At 39.5% G+C, this 23,414-nt stretch overlaps 1 protein-coding gene across 5 annotated transcripts in view; it reads right to left on the bottom strand.

Moving 5' to 3' along the window:
- ZFAT (zinc finger and AT-hook domain containing) overlaps window positions 1-23,414 on the bottom strand; it is a 128,067-nt gene that overhangs the window by 64,672 nt on the left and 39,981 nt on the right. For 2 of the 5 annotated variants that reach the window (XM_027645751.1, XM_027645756.1), the window contains exons 1-3: window positions 17,170-17,297; window positions 7,513-7,683; window positions 1,550-1,810 (exon numbers count right to left, since the gene is read on the bottom strand). In XM_027645751.1, coding sequence (XP_027501552.1) covers window positions 1,550-1,810; window positions 7,513-7,683; window positions 17,170-17,188 — 451 coding nt within the window. In that variant the 5' untranslated portion in view covers window positions 17,189-17,297. Of the gene's footprint in view, window positions 1-1,549; window positions 1,811-7,512; window positions 7,684-8,201; window positions 9,538-11,737; window positions 11,911-17,169; window positions 17,298-23,414 lie in introns of those variants that run through there. The other 3 variants (XM_027645755.1, XM_027645754.1, XM_027645752.1) reach the window with 3 other exon arrangements.

Below are 23,414 nucleotides of genomic sequence, written 5' to 3'. Positions count from 1 at the left end.
ATTGGTTTGCTTTTACCAGAGAATAAACAAAAGATGTTTCATCTGCCCAAAACTGAGGCTATTTTCTTTACAAAGAAGGAAAAGGATGAGCAATTTAGTTCGAAAAATCAGGCAGTGTGTAGCGAAACAAGTGAAGATAAGACTTGGGAACTCTAATGAGCTAACAGGTCGAGAACGGTTAATTTGAGTTAGTACTTTTAAAAGGACATTAGAAAAGGCAACATTGCCAAAATAATGCAAATGTGAACATTGGACCTAGCACATACAAACAGTAAAGGGCATGGACATTTGGGATGTCAGAGGTGAGACAGCTGAAGTAATGGTCACTATGGACAGCTGAAAAATCCTACCACTGCTGACAGTAAAATATAACCAGGTCCTTTATCAAAGTAAGAGTTTCTCTGCCCTGTCAACATATTCTAAACTTATTTTAATTAGGCTTTGCCACAAAAGTTAAACTCTCCATATCACTGAAAGTAAAATAGTCATAGTAGTTGAGTATCATAATGGAAGACTGGACACAAAAGGGTCTAAGAAAGTTGGAAAAAAAAATCAATGGCAAATTTTGTTTGCAAATAGAATCAACAGGATATCATACTGAGCAACTGTGGCTAAGGCAAAAAGAAACACAAAACAGAAACACAAAACTTACATAGACAATTTGGACATGGTCATTGCTTTGTATGAATGTGACATTCACCTCCTAGCCAAGTTAAATAGGCAGCTGGACTAGATGATCAATAGTCCCTTCCAACTATTCTATTCTAAATGAATATTCACTGTTGTCTTTTTCAACAGGCTATTTAGATTGGTGGTTGATACCCCAAGCCTGTCAATCTTTAAGAAATATTTAGCAATGCCCTTAACAATATGTTTTAACTGTTAATCAGCCCTGAACTAGTCAGGCAGTTGGACTACATGGTCATTGTAGGTTCTTCCCAACTGAAAATACTCTACTGTGCTCTGTTCTACTCTAAAACTTTGAGAGGTTGGATATATTCAACTCAATCTTAAAGCTAAATTTAAACAATGAACTCTTATATGCCAAGGACAGTTACTTACATAAAGTTTTGTAAAAAAGGCGAGTTTGGCATTATTTTTTATACAGCAAAACAAGCCATCCAGAAAAGCAGACTCTAAAAGTGTCAAAAGAACAGAACAGAATTGAGGTTTCCCAAGTCACAGGACAGAAACACCTGTACGGGATCATCCTTCCTCATCTATGTGATACTTACCTGTGTGGCCTTTCTCAATGAAAGACTGCAACCCTCTTTGTGAGAAACAGAACAGTTGCTAATGCAAAACAAGCATTTTAGGGAGTTTTAAGACCATCGTAAGTGCAATAAACATTTTAACTATTTTGAAAAAAAACCCTGAATACTCTGTCTGACTCTATGCTCAGTTTTGCTTTAACATGCTTTTTGTGTAACAAGAAACAGACAACTCCATTCCATTTAAAACCCAACACTGGGGATTACAGGTCAGGTCTCACAGTGGGAACACACTGTTCCACAAACGCTTCAGATATTTTTGTTCACCATTTTCTTACCTCCATCTCCTTCTTCCTCTCCTTCATTTAAGACAATAATGCAGATATGTTTAGTCAGCTGACGTGTGTTGGAGAATTTCCGATTGCATTTCCTACATTCCAAGCTGCCTGGTGACACTTCAGACACTTCTGGGCCCTCTTCTGTTCCAGGGGGAGTTTCTTCATTTGGAACAGGGTTGTTTTCTGCCACATCTTCATCCACACAAAACTTCTTAGTAGACCCTTTAGGTCTGCCCCTTTTCCTCTTCGCTACAAGAAGCTCTAGAGAGGAAAGTTAAAGTTTAAAGGAAGCTATAATTAAATGCTACAGCTAATTAGCTAATATCCTCTGATTTTTGAAAAACAGGTACATGGAATGAAGTTTGAGAGACTCTATCCCAAAAGCTTAAGAAAAGGTTAGGTTCACACAAATTTATTTCAAGCAGTGGTACTTGTTGGCATTTCTGGTGGCTGCAAAGCAATAATGTTTGTGCTATTGAGATCAGCAGATGTCAAAGTGCCACAGTTTTACATAAATTACACTGTAAGAGCTCTTCTAGACTGTTGTGTAACTGTAGCAGCACATGTATTCTACAAAGTTGTTTTACTGTGTTCTGACACTTTACGAAAAGCCTGTTAATTTAAATCAGAAATTATTTGTCTTGAGATGTAATCAGAGAAAAACAATTCATATTGTAAAAGCAAAAGCTTATTGTCCATTTAATATATTGAACAATTACTCCCTAATATTTCCTGTGGTTCTTTATTGTTAGAATTTTCTACCCAAAAGCTGGCAAAAAAAATTGTTGGTCACAAATAAATTCCAGAGGTCATGCAAAAAATGTTTCCTTAATTAAAATCAGAAGTAATCCACAACTTCTAATATAATTTTACATTTCCATATTTCTGTAGACGAAATATTGATTAAATCAATGAGATGTAGTGCACAGAAATGCCTAACAATATAAACTGTATTTCCTGCTTAACATTTCTCTTATCACTGCTGTAGAATCACAGATTCTGACAAATTGAGACTGGCAGTGTAAAAGTCTGAAAAATCAGAAAAAGACAGAATATTAAAAAAAAACCCCAAAATAAACCACAAATAATTTTCAACTCCAGGTGCCAAAAGACCTTATTGAATTGGCTGATTTAGAGTATATGGAAAAATAAACGACCTCAAGGCACCTTAAGGGAGGATGACGTAGGAGAACAGGAGGTGGGGGCAGCATCTTATTCATAATCTCTCCAGCATTTCCCTAAGTATACCAGGATAACAAAACCCCACATTTAGAGACCACAGCTTTGAGTTAATCATGTAATTACTATCAAATGAAAAAGAAAGCATTCTGTCTTCTTACAGTAATGATTGAGTACCTGTCTGCTTAAACAAACGTAATAAAAACATCAAAAATCTCATTATGAATAGAAAAAAAAGCAACTCTTTCCTCATAAGTTTTTGCAACTCTCCATCAGTGCCCTGAACTTTTGTGCTACTCCAGCAAAGTAGTTTGTCAACTATCAGTCAAAAAGAAAGGGGTGATTTCAGTGCTCTCAAAACTTCTCTTTGCTACCATTCATGTTATTTTGATATCCATTGATCACAGCAATCAGTATTTGGTGCCTGGAGTTGAAGAAATTAACATAAAATTAAAACAAGCCAACAAACAATAAATATCTTCACGTCAACATGGCAAAAGGTCACACTTTGCTAATGTATCAACATGAGGAATACAGACATGGATAATGCAACCAGTATATTCTATGTATGATATTACTTTCATTCTTTTACAATGCAATCATCAGATTACCCAACAAAATAAATGAAGAAAAAATGGGTCAAAGACATGGTTCTTCCTGACCGTTTTAATGTAAACTTCATGAAAAACGGAGCAGCACTTTCACACTGAGGCAGAAATTGAAACAAAATCTTGCATGTAGGTGGAAATGTGAAAAGTACTACTTTAGAGGGCTGGTGGTAGATCCTCTGCTATGGCTTACAAAAATTGCAGTTCTTATCACTGTGACTACTAATGGTGTGGCAAATATATAAAGAATGTGCAAATTTTACAAATGTTTGTAAATGTGCCCACCAGTAGGAGAATTTACAGCAGTTTCCAAACATTTAAGTGGGTTTGGTGGCAAGTGCAAGGCAGCAACACAGGAACAGGAGGGCTCATACGAGCCACTGGTACACATCACCAGAACTCCTGAGGTTTATCACAGTCCTTTCTTTTCCCTGCTCCTTGGTTTCCTCTTTCCAGGACAAAATATATCGCAAGATACTTTGAGCTAGCCAGAATTAAATTTTTAATGATGCACATGACCATAAATTCCAGCTTCCTCTCTATCCAGCTTGGCCCCAGTGAGTCCTTAACACTGCTCAAAGCACCACCTAAGATTAACAACACACAGTAATTTAATAGTAGCACATTGTCATTCATCTGCCAGCATATAACCAAGTTAATCAAACATCACTTGCTAGAAAAAAGAATCTGCTTAACTGTTAAAAATAAAGCAGTGTATTAAATAAATAATGAAAAAAAGCCTAACGCTTATTTCAAGGACACTTAGTCAGAAATAGAAGTCTTAAATTGGTCATTAAAAAGATTTTAAAGTAAGATCCTGTTCCCCCAAAAACAAATTAGTTGTTTCTGGGGATTTTACACTCATTACAGACTCACTGACACCAAACTTTATGCTGACTGGTATTGGATGAGCAGTGGCAATATTCAGGGAAGACATTCTGTGCTGTGCTGTATAATTATGTACTCAAAGACATAAAAAAGGCACTTCAAAAAGAAAATAATGAAATAAACTATATGACTATTTTTTACTGTTCCTTCACAGGAATAATTCACATAAGCTTCTCCAAATCAATCTATTTAATACAAGAACTTTGTCAGAAGTCACAAGTGCAGGTGTTCACTTAAATATCCTGAGCAAATCTTAGTAGGTCAATGCATTATGCACCATGAATCTTTCCTCAAACGTCAGTGTAAAAAGCTTATATTTCATTCATCACAACAGTACACAGCTGTATTCAGAATCTTCTGCACAAACACATCTCATCCACAGCCTTATCCTGTTACTGTTCTGTCTGTGTATCACAGCACCTAGAACACCTCATCCCTCGAGTCAATGTCTGCTCTGGGTGTGTCCTGTGTTCAAGCAAGGATGAGGCTCATGCACATGCCATGGTTTTAAGTGACCTTAATCAGATAAACTCCTCAGGGGAAATTATGATATGCAGAATTCCTTCAAGGTAACTTTCTTCAAGGTTCCATAACTGACAGAGCATGTATCCCATAATGCAGATATAGCCTAAACCAAACAGTGATCCATCAGGGAACAGATCATTATGGAACATTATGAATAGATGAAGCCAGGGTCATTGATGCTGTCCCCCAAATCTTCGCCAATCTGACTAACTAAAAGCAAAAAAAGAGCAGAGTTTTCAGAAGCACTTTGAAGGAAATGGAGATCATCGTGAAAAGTTATGAAAGGAACCCCTACAAAAAACTGGAGTGTGAGTGACTACAGTTCCCAGTCATTTCCCAAGCAAAGATGTCACACTCCAGCGCTGGACAAAATGTGACCTATGCACTGCTGTGTAACAGCAGCATCTGGCTGGTACCCTTGGTCCCACTTAATAACAAAATTCTAACACTGTCCTACCAAAATGTTTAGCACAAATCAACTCTAAACAGATCATGACTTAACAATGGGAAAGTGGTGTGACTAAACAAAATTCGGCAGAGAGCACTGTCAATAAAATAACATTACAGTAATAAACACAGATTACTTGATTAGCACTTTACTTGTCCACAGTACTTATAAAATCATTAATTTATTACTCGGGCAGAACAAAGAGCTCCATCAGCAACTCAGCATTCACTCATCTATACCAACTGTGGAATAGCTACAGCATTTACCAATACTTGGAAGAGACACTGGGCTTTCGAAAGACAAAAAGATGTTCATCTATTAGTCACTAAGAACTAAAAGGAAATTGTAATTTCTAAGACTGTCATTCATCGAATATTTCTCCTTTCAGGGACAATACTGAATTACTACAGAGACTGGTTCACTGACAAAAAATTGTACACTACAAACTTTTTAGCTGCTGCAGATTCCATAACAGGAGGGAAAAATTAATGCCTTGAAAGAAGAACTCTTCCCAATTCCTATATTCAACTGTAGAAAACCCTATTTTTTTTAAACGGAACATAGAAAATAATTGAATGGGACTTTAGAACCCTCTTCTCCTATCAATCTGTGTGATGGGAAAGGAGAAGTGCTGAAGTATGCCTAGAATACAATTTGAAATCTACGTGAAAGTAATTTACCTTGACATCCTCACTGACAGCAGATGGAAAAGAGTTGGGCTACATAATCTGAAAAAGGTGGCACCATATGAGTATATCAGATGAACAGAAGTATTCATCAAGAATAATCAGAAAGGTAACTTATGAATGTGTAACTTAACATATGAATGTTATATTTTACATAATTAGATTTGCAAAGTTATTTTCTTAAAACCTATATATGTTTAAATTCTGTTGCTTCACATCATAATGGCAATTACAAACTATTCTCATAAATATCCAATGCATGCTGAAGACATACAATACAGAAAGTCAGATAGTCCTGATACAAATGCAAAGAGAAGTTTACAGGAGAGTCTTTTTACTAAAAGGAATAAGAATATGTTACAAAGCACCACCAGTCTCACTGTGCTCAAAAACACTATTTAGTGAAGGGATAAAAGGAAACAAAGATGTAAAAATGGAAGATGCCTTCTGCATGCTAGAGGAACTCATTCTATGCAATTCAAATAAAATTAGAATTGCATTTTGAAACCAGATTTGAAATTTATTCATCATCTCCTGAGGCGTTGGTAATTTTGGGTATTGTGTGAAATAATAATCTGGTGTGAATCTTCCTCACCAACCATATGAGGACATAGCAGATGTAATGGAATACTGTATGGCCATTATTAGAAATATCTTCTTACGTTGATGAAATTAATATAATTACTGAATTACTGCTGGTAAATAAGTGAAGAAAAATCACATGCACATGTTAATGTTAAAAAAATTCTTTAAAGTATGATATTAGAGTGCTTTTGACTCATAAGCACACAGCTTTTAAAATCCAGAAATCATGACTAGAAAATCCTAGTACTTGTGTTAAATAAGAGGTTTGCCTACAATATAAATCCATTACTCAGTAAGGGTATAAAAGAAGATATAATTATAAAGTCTGAATTATTTTTAATCCACTGCTAATATTCCAAAGGATGGCAATTATAATCAGTTAAAAATGGAATGGAATAAATGTAACTTCTGACACTGCAGAGTAAAATTGTTCTGTATAAGTAATTCAACCCTGACTACCAGAGGTATTTACCACTGTCAATATCAAAACACAGTTATAAATTATTAATTGTGCCACTTCCTTGTTGAAATAGAACTATTAATATTACCCGAATCACAACAAACAAGTCAGACAACTCAAGAAGCACACCTAAGCCTCAAGACACACTCTCATCCATGGTGCCCTGGTTGCTTTCCACCGGTGTTACACAATCTTCCCACTGCTATTACACAGCTCAAATTAAAGCTGTTACACAGCTCAAACTAAAGCTGTTACACAGCTCAAATTAAAGATGTTACACAGCTCAAATTAAAGCTGTTACACAGCTCAAATTAAAGCTGTAGGAAGCAGACTTTGCTGTACTTGACATTTAAAACTGACAATGAACCAATGTCATCATCCCCTCTGACATGTTGAGTTTATCCACATCTGTCATACGATCTATTCTGTGCTGAATGAAATTCAGGGTGGCAATTGTAGAGTGATTATTATAAAATCAAACTATGTAAATCATTCTATACACAACACAGAAACATCACACCACAGGCTTTATTACAAAAGCAAGTAAGACTGAAAATTACATTCCTCTCAATTTATGAATGTACCTTCTCCATCTCTGCCTGTGTTTGTGGGCACTGTTAGAGGTTGGAGAGGAATAATGATGTCATCCACATTGGTTCCTTCTTCTGTGTGCTTCTCGGAGACATGAGACAATAGTTCAGACTGATTTGGCGAAAATAAGTTACAAAGCTTACACATGAAGATGGAATTGATCCCTGAAAAAACAAGTTTAAAATAAGTAATTAATATTTTCAAATTTAAATTATTTGTGTTACCAGTAGTTATTGAGGTTTTGATTACTTAATACACCTAACAGACAGTAACAAGGTGAAACAAAGAATGCTATACCATTAAATGAACACATTCATAATACATTCCAGAATGAATTGATTTAAGAAATGATTAAACTCCTACCCAGATTGTCACAGGGCTAAAAACTTCTTCTGGTTTAAATCTTAGAAATTTTCTAACAAGATCCAAAAGCAAATAGGACAGATTAAGACCTATTTCTCCCTTCCAGCCTCAGACAACATTACAATTTTATATATTTTCAAACACATGGTAAAATTATATAAGACATAAAGTCCTTGTCCAGGTTTGTTGTGTATCACATTAGTATAAATGCAAAATATTTTGTCCTATAAAGCAAATCTGAAATACAGTTTGGCTCCAAATCCTAATTTATGTTCATGGACCTCACTGTTACTTTTTATATACTTGACTTTTCTACTTCCTCACGCCTAAGCAAGTCTAACTCTCTAATTACTTGTGTAAGTGCTGGAAACAAAAGAAGGGAGGTAAAATTAAATACCATGAAAGATAAAACTTCTTCACTATAGTACAAAATAATTATATTTTTATTAAAAAAGTGTGCTTTGCTGTGTCATTTTTGCCCTAGAACATTACCACGAGCACAGATCTTGAGCTACAAATGTTAAGTTTGTGGTTTCAGGGGTCATTTTCCTTAGATGTGGCTCTGCCATAATGAAAGAGTGGAGAGGAAGGTCAAAACATCTGCAGTGCTGCCAACCACAAAGTGGTTCATCATATGACAGTCACAGCCATGTCATCACATCCTTCCTCCTCCAGGCCATTCACTTCAGAATTGTACAACCACCACTTTTTTCTGCTTCTATCTCAATATGCTTGAAAAGTGTCAGGCCTCATTTTGACCCATCTACATGAAGAAAAATGAGCAGGAATAGGAGGAAAATTTAAGAGGGGACAAAAATTGTGCTCTTATTGGAGAAAGTATCAGCCTCAGAGGCAATGTTAATGTTCAACAATAACAAAACCATCTGGGTATTTCATACACTTCGACACAGAAATTCCATTAAAAGTTCCTGTTGATTCAAAAAGAAAAAAAAAACCAACAAACTAAAACCCTTCAAAGCAGCAGCAAACAACAAATTTCATTAAAACTCTCCTTGGACAATGCTTTAAACAGAAATTTGACACAACTTTTTAGGCAAAACTTTGGTTTTTTGGGTTTTTTTTAAATTCACAGGTACTTGAGGCGTGATATGAAAGCAAAGCCTCAGGAATGCAAGTAACAATAAAGAAGGATTAATATAATCTCAGCTAAAAAAAAGCTCAAAATTGTTTGGCAGAGAAAATAAGAGGACTTTGTTCTTTCTAAAACTGCTGTTATTTGGTTTAATGGTTTGATTTTTCAACAGTCCCTGCCCTGCTCTCTTCAGTTTCCAAAGAAACCTAACAATAATGAGGAGCCAGTTTTAACAACGTGCTTGTTCTCCTGGGACATGTATAAAGTCCTGCCCCAAAGATTGGTGTCAATTCCTACACTCCCTACAGAAAATTAGGGCCATACACCCACTGAAACCAACCTGGAACAAGCAACACTATTTGAGGTACAAACCAAATCACAGATCAGATGAATAAGTACAGAAATAAAAGTGATATTTTGTGAACTTTGGGATGAATCCAGGGGTAAGAGAACAGGGGAGCTGTATTTTGGGATCTATTTTCAAAACAATCCTAAGCAAAGATCACTACCCTATACAGCATTATTCCAATTCCCTCATGACACATTAATTATACAGTTCCCCCCACTCAAGAAAAATCCTTCTTTAAAGTGTCCTGAAATTTAAGAACAGCAGAGATATCTTCTCTATACCTCTGAGATATATCTCTGAGATATAGTTGCGTGCACTTGAAATATACCAAAAGCATACCTCAAAACTCAAAGGCAGACTATGCCTTCATTCTCTTTCAAAACACCTCTGAAAAACAACCCCAATGCTGCTCCCACTGTTTGACACACCCTGTGTTACACACAGGCAGCCATGTAAATGTCCAGTACACTCGGAGTGTTCTTAGGAGCTCGGTGTGGTTCCTTCTCAGCCTTTCTGCTCTCTGGGCACACAGACATTTCAGTTTTGATTGCAGCATGTTTTTAATGGAAATGTTCCTTTGAACTAGTTCTGCTCTAGTTAGCATCATTCTTTTTTTTTCTTTTTTTTAAGTGAATGAAGCTTGTTTGTGATACAGTGGATGACAACTGTTTTCTTTACATGTAAATGCACATTTAAGATCCACAATAAAACCTATGAGCATTTACCTAAAGGTTTAACTGAAATGACTGAAAATTACTGAAATTCCATGATTTAGCTGCCACTTCTGTTTTGAGGTTTTATTTGTCACTTGTTTCTGCCTCCTGACCTGCCGGTTGTTTTCCCTAGAAGCTCAGGCTCACTGCTCCTCCTTCAGCAGCTGTAATCGGTACTTGCACACCACCTTATCTCTCACTCCTCCCAGGGAGGACCTGGGAGATGGGCAGAAGGGCAAGAAGAATCCCCAAGGGTCTCCGTGGTTGTTTAAAGTATCTGATTACCAAAACCATCAAACAGAAGCAAAGCTGGACCAACTCCAGAAGAGAACAGGAGGCAGAGGATGGTGTGTTAGTGAAGGTGCAGGGAGCAGATCACACAGAAGATGTGTGTGCTTTGCTCAGAGGAGAGATGGAAACCAAACTGAGCAAAGAAATTATTTTAGCAAGAATGACTGGAAAAGGAGGTCAGAGAGCAGAGGATAAACTGTGCTGATCACCAGACTAAACAAGTATGGAATAAGCAAACAATAATTGATTAACCAGTTGCTAATTAGGTGGTGTAGCAATAAAGCAATGAATTATAGTCAATTAAGTGTAAAAATCAAATAAGGAGTAAGTTAATTAACTATGCAGGGAATCAATGGCTAATTAGTGAATAATTAATTATGTAGGAAATCAACAGAGCAATTAATTAGGAAGCTATTAAGTATGCAAAGAAAGAAAGAAACAGTAATCAAGTATGCAGGTACACAAACATCAGGAATTTCAGCCAAAACCAATTTGGAACATTCCATTCACTAAACATGCTTTGTGGTAATTCATTATCTTCAGTTTGACCATATAAACTATGCTAAACATACATTAAAATAAATAACACCAGTAATTTTCTTCTTAAATGGAAATGTGAAAAATGAAGCTATAACATAATTGAAGCCATTTTTTTTAATTCTTCCCAAAACCTCAGTATATTTCTTAATTAGTATTCTTTTTCCTTTACACTAGTCATGTCTGCAGAGAATTCAATAAATGGATTACTAAAAACAAATAGAAAGTAGGAAGCAGATTCCCCGATTCCCAAACTCCTTCACAAAGAATAAAACAGTATCTGTCCTGTTCTGCTTTAAAGTTGGAATGTGGAAGAGAGAAGAGGGAAGAAAGAAGCACTTATCCTAGAAAAAAATCACTGAAAATAACAGTATTTAAGGCAATCAGGTTATATATTACTGTCATATATACTTTTAATTATTTTATGACAAAACTTAATCCAGAATTAATTTTAACTAATTAAAACTTTCATTTTGCATAAAATGAAGGATCAGGGTTGGGTATTGTTTTATTTTTAATACCTATTTTCACAAGAAACACAGAACAAGGAAACAAATCCGTATTTATATGCCCTAAATCATTCTAATGTATCCAAAACTTTTCTGCTCTCCTTGAAATGTAGGCAACAGTTAAAAACTTCTGTAAATGCCTTTGAAGTTCTAGAGCTGTTAAAGGAACTAGAACTCCATAGTTAAATACAAAAATAAAAATTCACTGGATATCTGCTGGCCTTTGGAATAACAAATTTGATAGCACACATACTTATGCATCCCTAAAATACACAGTAATGAAGTTCAGAACATGAATAATCACATATCTCCTTCCACAGAGCTGAAACAAACTTTGTTGCCTCATCACCATCAAATCCTTACCTACAAGAATTTTCTGCAATTAAAAATCTTATTAATCAGACTACGACTGGGTCTTGTTAGGTTTTTTCTTTCTTTTTGCAGTTTCTGTTCAAATATCAAGTGCAATAAAAAGTGGGTACAACTCTTCCAATAAAATGGTTGGTTTTGTTAAAGAATTCTTCACACACAAATGCTGAGCATGTAAGATACTAAAGCTTAAGAACAATAAGACTTTCCTTGGTAGCTTTTTTAGGTAGAAGCATTGAAATTGTGAGATAACAGTTAATATGAAAGCAGCATGCAAAAAGCCAATAATTTGTGTTTAATACAAAAAACATTATTTCTCAGTAAGGAAACGGTTTGACCTGAACATGAAAGAAGAACATAAAAGAATGGGCTCATACAGTACAATGAATTAGGATATCCTATATGACTGTGAAATATATTAAAAGTAATTACTTAGACATCAGACCTTACTCTTCTCTGAATGTTAGCTATTTTTCATTTGCAATGCCATTTCAAACATACAAAATTTTCAATCACATGTTAAGCTATTTTAGGTCTTCTTTCACCTGAATTTGGACTATTCTAAAAAGTAAGCACTGGATTTTAATTCACCAGCATAAGACAATTACTGAGACAAAACCTGCAACACATTCAATCAAAGAAAAGGAGCCCCTGACCATGGCTGTTCTCAGTTTTAGCTGCTGACTAAAATCAGAGTAATTTAATTATCATTAGTTAAATGACACAAACATTTTTTACTTCAACATGAAGCAAGAAAGTTACAGCAATGTTGACACAGGATGCATTCCTGCAAAAACTAGAATGTTTCTGATCAAGAAAAAGCACTAGTTAAGATGCTTAGGACATGAATTCACAAGAGTGCTGTTGTGAGCAGAACTAAACTCTCACTTCTGTACATACCCAAGAGAAAATTACAAGCTGAGAAATCAAAACAGAGGAGCACAGGCTTTACCAGCGGGAAATTTGAGTATGAAAATGTTTTTAAATTAAAGAGTGATAAGTCTTTAATAAGTCTTTTAAGTAGGTGATAGGTGCAAAAGACCACAAAGATGAAAGTGCAGAAGTAAAAATCATGAAGACTGTTTTCAAATGAAGAGTGACATAGAAGTTAATAAAATGTTAACAAGAATGAGCAAACCAGTTTCTTTCATTTGGTTTTGTAGTTGCTTTTAAAAGACAAATCTACATACTACTGCAATAATGCAATAAGTGTAATAAGGTGTCAAAATGGGAATGCCTTGCTGTAGACAAGGATTACTGACAGACACACGTTCAAACAAGCTTCTGACAAACCCTGTTGTAACGCCTGTGGGTCACTACCACCTCAAAATACTGAGGACAAAAGATGTATTGTTTGTGAAGCAACACCATCTGTTAGAAGCAGCCTAGGGTCAAATCTGATTAACAGGCGACTTTAACAAGTAACAGAATTCCTGAGGAATTTAAATGCAATGCACAGAAAAGCACAGTGTCAGGACTACACGAGTAACAACCTGATCATGAGGGCAGCAATGACCGCGACACTGCAGGGGATAAAAGGTTACAAAGGCAGAAACAACCATATAATGTAGACTTTAATTAGTCTTATGAAGAGTGGTTAAATGTCAGGCCAGGGCCAGGACGCCAAGATTAAATATTTAGACACTATTAATGACTGTTTCGTCCAGCATGCAGCCAAGGAAACCACATGAGGAGACAGTTTTTGATTTTATCAGAAGTAAAACACAAGACCCCTTTCAAAGTGACACTACTTGAGAGTTACTCTGTAACCCTGATTAAAGAAGTACTCAAAAATCCTCTTAAGAGTGATAAAGAGCCAAATGTTTGTGTTTCACTTCAACAATGTGAACTATAAAAAGATTAAAAGCATCTTTAACAAAACAAACCACAAAAAGGACTAAAAAGGTTCCAAGATGAGCTAAATCCTTGAAAGCAGCATGAGGGCTATTTAAAAGCATCATAATTGATGCTAATCATCAAAGAAGATTTTAGAAAGGGGAAGGAAAAACCCAGCACAACTAAACAGCAGTGAAAGAAAGCTTTAGTAGAAGTTTTGTCAAAGGAGGAAAACAAAAGAAGATTGTAAATTGCATCAAATTTAATGTAAAAACACAGTAAGGTAGGTCAATAAGGGTAATTTTATTAACTTGAAAAATAAAAAGCAGAATACAGTAACAGTTTTAAAACATCTCAATAGTAACAGGTCTGCCCAAGAGCCTGTGCAGTAAAAAGTAAGCTGTGCAGGAAAAAGACCCTTCAAAGAAGGTGAGCCCATAGCAAAACAAGCTTTCCAATTTGCAGTCATGTTAAAAGGGTTTGGAGAGGTTTTCTATGAAAGATCTCTCAGTTATGTCAAACACTTTAAAGGCAGCCTCAACACAAGGCTAAGAACTGCAGTGCTCAGAAACAAAACCTTATGGTTACACGAGACAGTCCTGTAAAACAGATGGTCCTATAAAAAACAAAAAAGATTACTGTTGCAAAGGTCCATACTGGGCTTACATCTTTGGATACTATTCCTCTGAATTGAAAAACTAATAAAATGAAACAATAAGTAATAAGAAGAATCCTTAAAAGGTATAGAAATAGGAAAAATCAACAACTCAGTTTATTTCCATGCATGAGCAGTTAAATAAATTAAAATTTTTCTGCCTGGAAAGGATGGAACTGAGGACTGGAGAAAAGGTAAAGTGTAAAATGAAGAACTATAAATCAGGTGTGTCATGAAGGAGATGATGAGAGAATGATCTCTATGAAACCACTGCCTGTCTTTTAGCTGATCTCTCCTTGCTGCTAAACTGTAAGATGGGTACACATCCACTTGGCATTCAAAATTCTTGGAAGCTGACCAAGAAGAACTAAATTGAAAGACACTAGTCAGGGCTCAGCAAAGCCTGTAAGATGGTTTAAGAGAGTATTCTGGACAAGTATCACTGTGTGCTTACCCTGTTCTTATACTTCTCTATATAGACATCCCTCATGAGTCACTGTCAGACACATGATATGTCAGGAATGAAACAAAACTAAGATCCAAATCATCCAATACTGTCCTAGATTATAGTTTTGTAAGTCACAACACTAAGAACACTAAATAATGTAGACTCTAACACAGCTCAGCTATTGTAGCATTCAAATAGCAACCTTCAAATTGTGAGGCCCCAGAAGTTCTCCAGGTGGGGTCTCACCTGAGAGGAGCAGAGGGGAAGAATCCCCTCCCTCAACCTGCTGCTCACACTGATATTGAAATAAAAGGCATTTTTTTCTTTTACACACTCCATTTTCACAAATGCTTCTGAAAAAAACTTAAATAAAGTTCTTTAAAAGAAGACAACTGCCTCCACACATTTATGTCGGCTAATATATATAAAATTCAGAACTGGATTTAAAGGAGTATTTAAATAATTAGAAAATGAAATTATTTGCAGCAGTTTACCATAATCATTTCATCAAACATATAAACAAGGTAGCTTTTCCATCATTAAGGGAAAAAAAGTCAGAAAATAAATAAACAAAAAGTTTGTAAGTAAGTAAGAAAGACCTTTTTATTTCCACGCTCTAAGATCTCCCTCATGTGGCTAAATGCACCACTGCTGAAGGTACCACTGAAATACACTGATGTACACTATTGAACTGTGAGCTGCACTGCCAGACACCAAAACCACTCAGAACCTCTCAAAGAATTAGCAAAAACTACGTGATCAGCCATCGACTTCAAAGTGCCCTGGATTAAATGCTCCAAACCTGACCTTTGGAAGCACATGTAATGGAAATGCATCTGAGGTCAGATACAGTTCAGCAGCTGCATTATCAAAAATATTGAACACTTGTGACAGTTCTGGGCTCAGCTACCCTCAGAAAACTCTTTGTTAAGAGAAATGTGCCCAAACAAATACGAATTTATTAGTGGCACTAGTAGTAAGAGATTTATTTCTCACTGAAAGTTGGATCACAATACAAAGCAGTCCTGGAATGCTTTCACAAGAGTCCTTCAGTAACATAGCACCTGTTGACTATTCTGCTACTCAGATACAAGTTATTCTCCCAACAGTGCCATTCTCTTTGGCATAAAACCCTGTTTCACGGAATCACAGAATACACAGGGTTGGAAGGGACCTCTGGAGATCACAGTCTAAGTCCTCTGCCAAGGTAGGATCATCTGGAGCAGGTGACACAGGAACACATCCAGGTGGGTTTTGAATGTCTCCAGAAAGGGAGACTCCATGACCTCATTGGGCAGCTGTTCCAGTGCTCTGCCACCCTCAAGGTAAAGAAGTTCTTCCTCATATTGTGGTTAAATTTTTGGAGTTTTATTTTATGGTACTTACTCCTTAATGGTGATTTGAGTAGTAAACTATCCATAAATACTCCATAAACAGCTAAAAATAATCCAAGATTCTAAAAATTAAAATGTCAACTTGGTGAATGACAAACAAAAGCCAAACTTGAGTCTACAGCGTAATTAACAGGCATTAACTTATTGCAGCACCACTTCACAAACTTGTACTGCAAGAGCACACAGGGACTGTGAAACACAGAAGGCACATCCACAGCCCTGCCAAGGCTGTCACCTCCGTGCAACTTTAGCCACAGGTGTAACGCCTGTGAAAGCCGGCAATAAATGGCACAAAAAGGCCTGAGATGATAATGCAGGGGAAACGTCTCTAACTCGGTATCTGCTTTCTGCAGCTGAACTCTGAGGCCCTCAAGGAGCTGCCAGAGGAGTGCACGAGTGTTTTAAACCCAGATATGAACAGAATCACAGAATAATAGAACATGAAGGGGTTGGAAGGGACCTTAAAACTCATCTGATCCCAACGCCTGCCATGGGCAGGGACACCTCACGCCAGACCGGGTTGCTCAGAGCTTCATCCAGCCTGGTCTTGAACACTTCTAGGGATGGGACATCCACAGCTTCCCTGGGCAGCCTGTTCCAGTGTCTCACCACCGCCATAGTACAGAATTTCTTCTCAATATCCAGCCCCAACTTCCCCTCTTTCACTTTGCACCCATTACTCCTTGTCCTGTCACTACGGCTCCTGACCAAGAGTCCCTTTGGCCCCCTCCAGCTACTGGAAGGCTGCTATGAGGTCTCCATGCAGCATTTCAGCCCCAACAGCAGCTCCAGCTGCTCACTCCCTGGATTCCCGACTCGCTCCTGACCGGGAGCCTCGGGACGGGCCGCCGGGACACCGCGGTGCTCTCGGGCTGCCCCGGTCCTCCGGTGGCTTTCCGGAGCACCCTCCCACAGCCCCAGTGCTTCCCGGCAGCGACGTGTTTTGAGGCGGGGGGAGCGGCAGCCGCCGCAGCAGGAACTACTTGTCGTGCGGAAGGAGCGTCACCACAGACCCGCCGGAACTACTTCCTCCCCATCCCCCCCGCGCGGATCCGTGCGCGCTCCCCCGCCCGCCCGGCCTGGCCCCGCTCACCTGCGGCCCCCGCCTCCATCGTCGCGGGGGCACCGCGGCACGGCGGGCCGGGAGCAGACCGCGGGCCGCTCGGGAAAGAGACTGGTGGATAAAGGGAAAACAACCAAAAAAAAGCTCCCTGCGCGCCGCGTTATGGCGAATCTGCCGCGGCCGACACGGAGGTGGCGGCGCGGGCGGGGCGGGGCGGCGCATGCGCAGTGGCGGCAGCGCCGTGCCCCGAGGCACCGCCCGCGGGCCGAGGGAGCGGCAGGAGTGGGATAAGGGACGGGGGACAACCGGGATAATCGGGACGCTCCGCCCTGGGCTGAGGGACACGGGGATAACTGGGGTAATCGGGATACCCCGCCATGGGCTGATGGACACGAGGATAGTCGGGATAATCGGGACATCTCGCTATGGGCTGAGGGACACGGGGATAAGTGGGGTAATCGGGATACCCCGCCATGGGCTGATGGACACGGGGATAGTCGGGATAACTGGGACATCTCGCTATGGGCTGAGGTACACGGGGATAACCGGCATACCTGGGAGACCCGTCCGTGGGCTGAGGGACATGGGAATAACCAGGGTACTCCTTCGTGGGCTGAGGGACACGGGGATAGCCGGGATAACCGGGACACCCCACCGTGGAGTGAGAGGCACGGGGATAGCTGGGACACCCCACCGTGGGCTGAGGGACACGGGGATAACCGGGACACCTCTCCGTGATCTCCCCGTACCCCTCTGAGGGGTGATTTTCCCCGCTCGCCCCAGGACCCTCGGCTGCACAGCTCAGGCTGACACAGCCCCACGATGCCAAAGGCGCTTTAATTTGTCACCTATGGTAAAAAAAATAAAACAGTGTTTTCATGAACATAGTGCTTCAGCATGAAATAATCATGGACTCATAGACCGGTTTGGGTTGGAAGGGACCTTAAAGATTGTTTAGTTCCAACCCCACTGCCATGGGCCCGGACACCTTCCACTAGACCAGGTTGTTCCAAGCCACAGCCAGCCTGGCCTTCAACACTTCCAGAGATGGGGCAGCCACAGCTTCTGCGAACAATTTGTTCCAGTGCCTCACCACCTTGACAGTAAAGAATTTCTTCCTAACACCTAATCTAAACCTGCTTTCTTTCAGTTTGAAGCCATTCCCACTTGTCCTGCCACTTCAGGCTCTTGTAAATAGTCTCTGTCCATCTTTCTTTTAGGCTCCCTTCAGATATCAGAAGGCCACAATTAGGGTCACCCCGAAGCTTTCTCCAGGATGAACAATCCCAATTTTCTCAGCCATTCTTTGTAGGGGAGGTGCTCCATCCCTCTAATCAACTTGCTGGCCTCCTCTGGGCTTGATCCAACAGATCCATGTCCTTCCTGTGCTGGGGACCCCAGAGCTGGATGCAGAACTGCAGGTAGGATCTCACCAAAGCAGAGCAGAGGGGCAGAATCCTCTTCCTTGACCTGCTACCTATACTGCTTTTGATGCAGCCCAGGATGTGGTTGGCTTTCTGGGGTGCAGAAATAGTGGGACAAGCTTGGAGCAAAGTACAATTTCCACCATATTAATAAGTCCGTAAACAAACACTGATGACTTGTAGCTCAGGGGAATACTGAGTCTTATGCCTAAGCTCATGACTGTTTATTATTATATATAAGTTTATTTTTCACAAGTTTCATGTTTGCGTTGGAGAGCAGTAGGCCAACATACCAACAGTCTGCTGAATCACATAACTCTGATCCGGCTCCCATGTTAGGAATTTGTGTATTAAATTGTTTCTTCAGCTTTTCTTAATAGGAACTTGAAAGTCACTACCATGGCACAGCACTTGTGCCACTGGAATATGCATAAACACCCACTTCTGCCTTATGTTTTTCTGTTTCATTTTTCTGTTTAACAACTACTGATTATCAGTTTTACCACACTTTCACTCTTAAATCATCAGAGCTATTGCGTGTATTCAATATTAATAAACTTAGCATTAAATTCCATGCCTGTTACTGTAGTTAATTTCAGTACAAATGACTGTCTAGGAACCTCATTATCCTTCCTAGAGCATTCACAGTATTATATTTTTTTCTGTCATACTACAGATGTACTCAATTAAATAAAAAGAGTAAAAACTGTGAAAACAACAATTCATCTCGGTATTAATTACGGTTATAAACCTAAATAATTTCCTATTGTAAGAGAAACAGTGCAGATGTATTAACTGAGAAACAGCTTATAAAAATATTTTTAAAATGTCACAACTTATATCTCATTGTGACAAGAAAAATACAGCCATGGGCAAAAGGCCACAAAAGTTATATATGCCTTAGTCCAACAAAACAGATTTTAATCCAGAAAACACCTATAGGATGATTTGTATCACTAACATAGCCCCAAAACAGATTCACCACAGCCCTGGGACTGATCTCTGCCATCACTTGGGCATTTTCTGATCCTTCCCGCTGTGTTTCACTGCAACGTTACAGTGCAAGCTTGTTACCTTCCTCATGTGGTGGAAGCAGCCTCTCAATCACCACCCCATCTCAAAAAACAGTGGGGGCTAGTGTCTGCAACTTTCCTCTTTCTCATTTTTTTTTTCTTTTCCCTAGCTTTCTGTGCTGGATGCTGAACTAATCCCAGTATTTAGCCTAACAGACAGCCTCACAGTTTGACCATATTCTTTGTCTTTGGAAGTGCCTTTTGGCCTGGACAGAAAAATCCATCTTATGTATGGGCTCATTGAAGCAAATGCCCTTAGATCAGGTATAAAAGAAGACAGAGAACAAAATGCAGCCCTGGAGCTGAAGGGAAGGTGGGTGCCTGTTATTTAACTCAACGGGATCTATGGGAAGCTGCAGTCAAGGATGTAGCAGGGGTGGGAGTGCAGAGATTTCCAACAGAAACATTATCATGAATGGAAGCATGAGTGTTGGGAGCAGGAGGAGCTGAAGAAGGTCATCAGTACCATGGCACATCCTCCAGACACCCAGACCAGGAATGTAGAGGGAAGAGCACCAAGAGAAGACATGAGACAGTAAATCAGCAGTGTTGCTGATGACTCGTGGGGTGGGGCGAGATGAACGTGCCCAAGAGCACAAAAGACACATCCAAACACAACCTTGCCAATCAAGGAACAACCAGGAGCCATGATCATAGGGACCCAGAGGCCTGGGTCCCTTGTCCTCTGTGTCAACACAGGCAATTGTGGCAGGACTACCTGAACAAACACCCTGGGTGCTCATGGGCATGAAAAAGCAAGTGCAAGGAAGTGAAATCATTTGTGTGGAAAACACAGTCACCTGTCCTAGCTGGTGTCTTGCTCCTTTACAGCTCCAACCAGCCTTACACTGAGTTTTGTACATCACTTGCTACAGGTGCCAGGAGGGCTTGGCCAAGGCCAGGCTGAGCCTTAGCCCCCAGCAGAGACTGACTGGGCAGCTGCACTCTACCAGTATGCACCCCATCACTGCGCCTCTTGCTGAAGATGACTTAGATGAGACAAGTCTTACAGGGACATGTTCCTTAGAATTTATGTCAGAGACCCTAAAAGAAGGCAGAACAGAAAGACCTGACCTTTCCAGAGGCTGTGGTCGCTCCTCTATGAAATTTCTTTGCCTCCTCTGACCCGAAAGACAGAGCAACATTATAGCAGATTCATCGGTGGGTGTTCTGACCTCATGAGAAGCAACATTTAGGAATCTGCCTGTAGCCTGCTGCCTTGACTTGCCCTCTTCACCTCCTGGACTCCTAATGCCCTTTTCTGCCCCTCTTCACATCCACAGTCACTAGTGCATGTATCTTCTGGAGAATGTTTTCTATTAGGAGCAATAAAGATGAAGGCACACTTATGCTCAGGCACACACTGCCCATGAAAGGAAGGAACTGTGCTCTTTTTTGGACATGAGTAATATTCATCCTTACCTTGGCATTGAAAGAACATTCTCTGATCCTTGAGTCACTGAGCCTCACTACAGGAAGTAGGGTGGATTTTCGTGCCAAGAAAAGCACTTGTCCCAAATCTTTCACATAGAACTACTGGTTGAGCATCAATATGGCACATGGTTTGTTACTTTTTACATACAGATATTGCACACAGTTCTGCTTTGCACAATCCCAAGCCTGTTTAAAAGGTCACATTAAAAAAGGCTTATTCTTTACCAAAGGGAACAAATCAGAGCTGCAGTGTCTGAGCTTTGGTGTCAAAATGTCTTGGGAGGTCTGTCTGTTGGAGGTCAGAAGAGAAGGAAAAAAGCTGTTACTGCTGGGATGCCTGGCCAGGTCACAGAACCACATAAAGCAACATTTTTGCAGCTCTGAATCACCAATTTCACAGATTAAACAAAAATACCCTCAAGTTCTTCCAGAAATTCCCCCATGTGTCATCAGAACCCGCATTACTTGTCACCATCAGAGTTCAGCTGCACCACACACAACATGGATCCAGGCCATGGGACAACCAGCATGGATTGTTAAGGCCCTCTTGGAGCACACGGCAGTGAGTCTTGGGGCTATCCTGTGCAGGACCAGGAGCTGGAATTCAGTAATCCCTGTGGGTTCCTTCCAGCTCAGGATATTCTATGATTCTATGAACAACTCCCACCTCAAGGGAGAACCTGATCCTGGTCTGTTTGTTCATCTCCTTCTGTCACAGTTTCCTTATTGACTAAATTCAAGGCCCACTCTACCCATGCTTTCCCTGTCCCTCCTCCATACCTCCTTGTCTGACCTCTTTTGCTGCCTTTCGTTTCCCAGCCCCAGTTTTCACTCTCAGGAATATCTTTCCTGTTTTTCTTAAGTGCTCTTTCCAGGTGTTTTCTGCACTTTCTCACCCCAACATCTGTCCAGCCACTTGCCGATAAGCTCCTGCACACACAAGTGCTCATCAAATACAGCCACCAGTTCCCTCTCTCCAGCCCACTGAGTAGCTCCTTGTTGTAGACTCCGTGTCTGGCCAGTATCAGTTGATTTCTCCAGAAACAACTCTTATATAATAATAATGGTAGTAAAAAAGTCTACGAAGTGCCACAGAATGGAAAGTTCACATACAGAGCAAGTTCAGTGTTGCACAGGGCTTCAGTCTGCTTGTGGAGCTGGAATCCAGGAAGGGAGTGTGGATGCCCTTATTGAGGGCACAGCAGATGCCGACTACACCTTTTCCCAGTTACGTGGTTTGGCTTTATTCACAAATTGGAAAATCACTTCACTGAAAAAGTGTATTCCCAAGTGTGAAACCAGAGTGCACTTTGCATGGCTGTTCCAGAAGAGAAGTCCCACAGAATTAAGGTAGTAAAATCAATCAAAAGTTAGAATTAGTACTGCCTTGTACAGCTTCCATTTCCATTTGGTTTTGCATAAGCTATTTCTGGGAATCTTTAACATCACACAGTCATATACTGCATTTGAGGAGGATCTCTGACTCATTCAGCATTGCTGATGTACCTGACCTAGATATGAAGGGGCCACACAGCACAGTCTGTAAAACAAGACTCTGCCTCATTTGTTACAGAAGCTGGAAAATATTGAGAAGTAAACATGAGGTTTTATGAAGGGAAGTAAGGAACAGGTTTTTCTCACAGAGTTCATTTTTGATATAGAAACAACATTCTCTATTCGTGTCTTCCTCCTTTTCTGCTTGCTCACTATGGCATTTGCAATGTGCTTTGAAAAACATCATGCATTTCTGTAGTTGAAAATTTTAGCATCTGTGCTTAAATGTGATAATTGCTTTTAAAACCCCTTATCCTAGATGTCTTACCTTGAATAGATCCAGTTAGGGAAACTTTTTACCCTAAACTTCAGTGTTTCACTTTCCCTTTTTTTCCCCCACAAGCATTTTGAGAAAATAAAGCCATTTCTGTTGAAGCAGCAAATCAATATAAATACCCCATAAGCACCCAGAACAAAATGAACTGAGCCACAGGGAGGATGCAAAGCTCTGTAGAGGGGAGACACAATAATTGCCTAAATAAAGCAGTTGTCCTCTAACAGAAAACAGTAAATTTTGTGATCATGACCTAAGGATCTGCAACAAAAAATATCAGCAAGAGGATAAAAGCAGACATATGCCAACAGTCTAGATTTAGACCCTTAATGAGCTTCTAGTGCTTGAATTTCCAACCTGACTGATTTTTATTATAATACCGATATTTTAAGACAAAAATCCTTTAGCATTTCATGGAGTGCATAAAGCATTCTAGCAGAAGAGCAGAACTCGTAGATATTACAAACTAAATATTGTAAGAAATATTGTAAAAAAAAAAAGAATTTTACCTTTATG

The sequence above is a fragment of the Corapipo altera genome, unplaced genomic scaffold (assembly GCF_003945725.1).
Source record: "Corapipo altera isolate COAL_440 unplaced genomic scaffold, ASM394572v1 51, whole genome shotgun sequence".
In the NCBI taxonomy this organism is placed as follows: domain Eukaryota; kingdom Metazoa; phylum Chordata; class Aves; order Passeriformes; family Pipridae; genus Corapipo; species Corapipo altera.
Note: the sequence above shows the minus strand (reverse complement) of the source record. Positions and strands in the feature narration are given on the sequence as shown.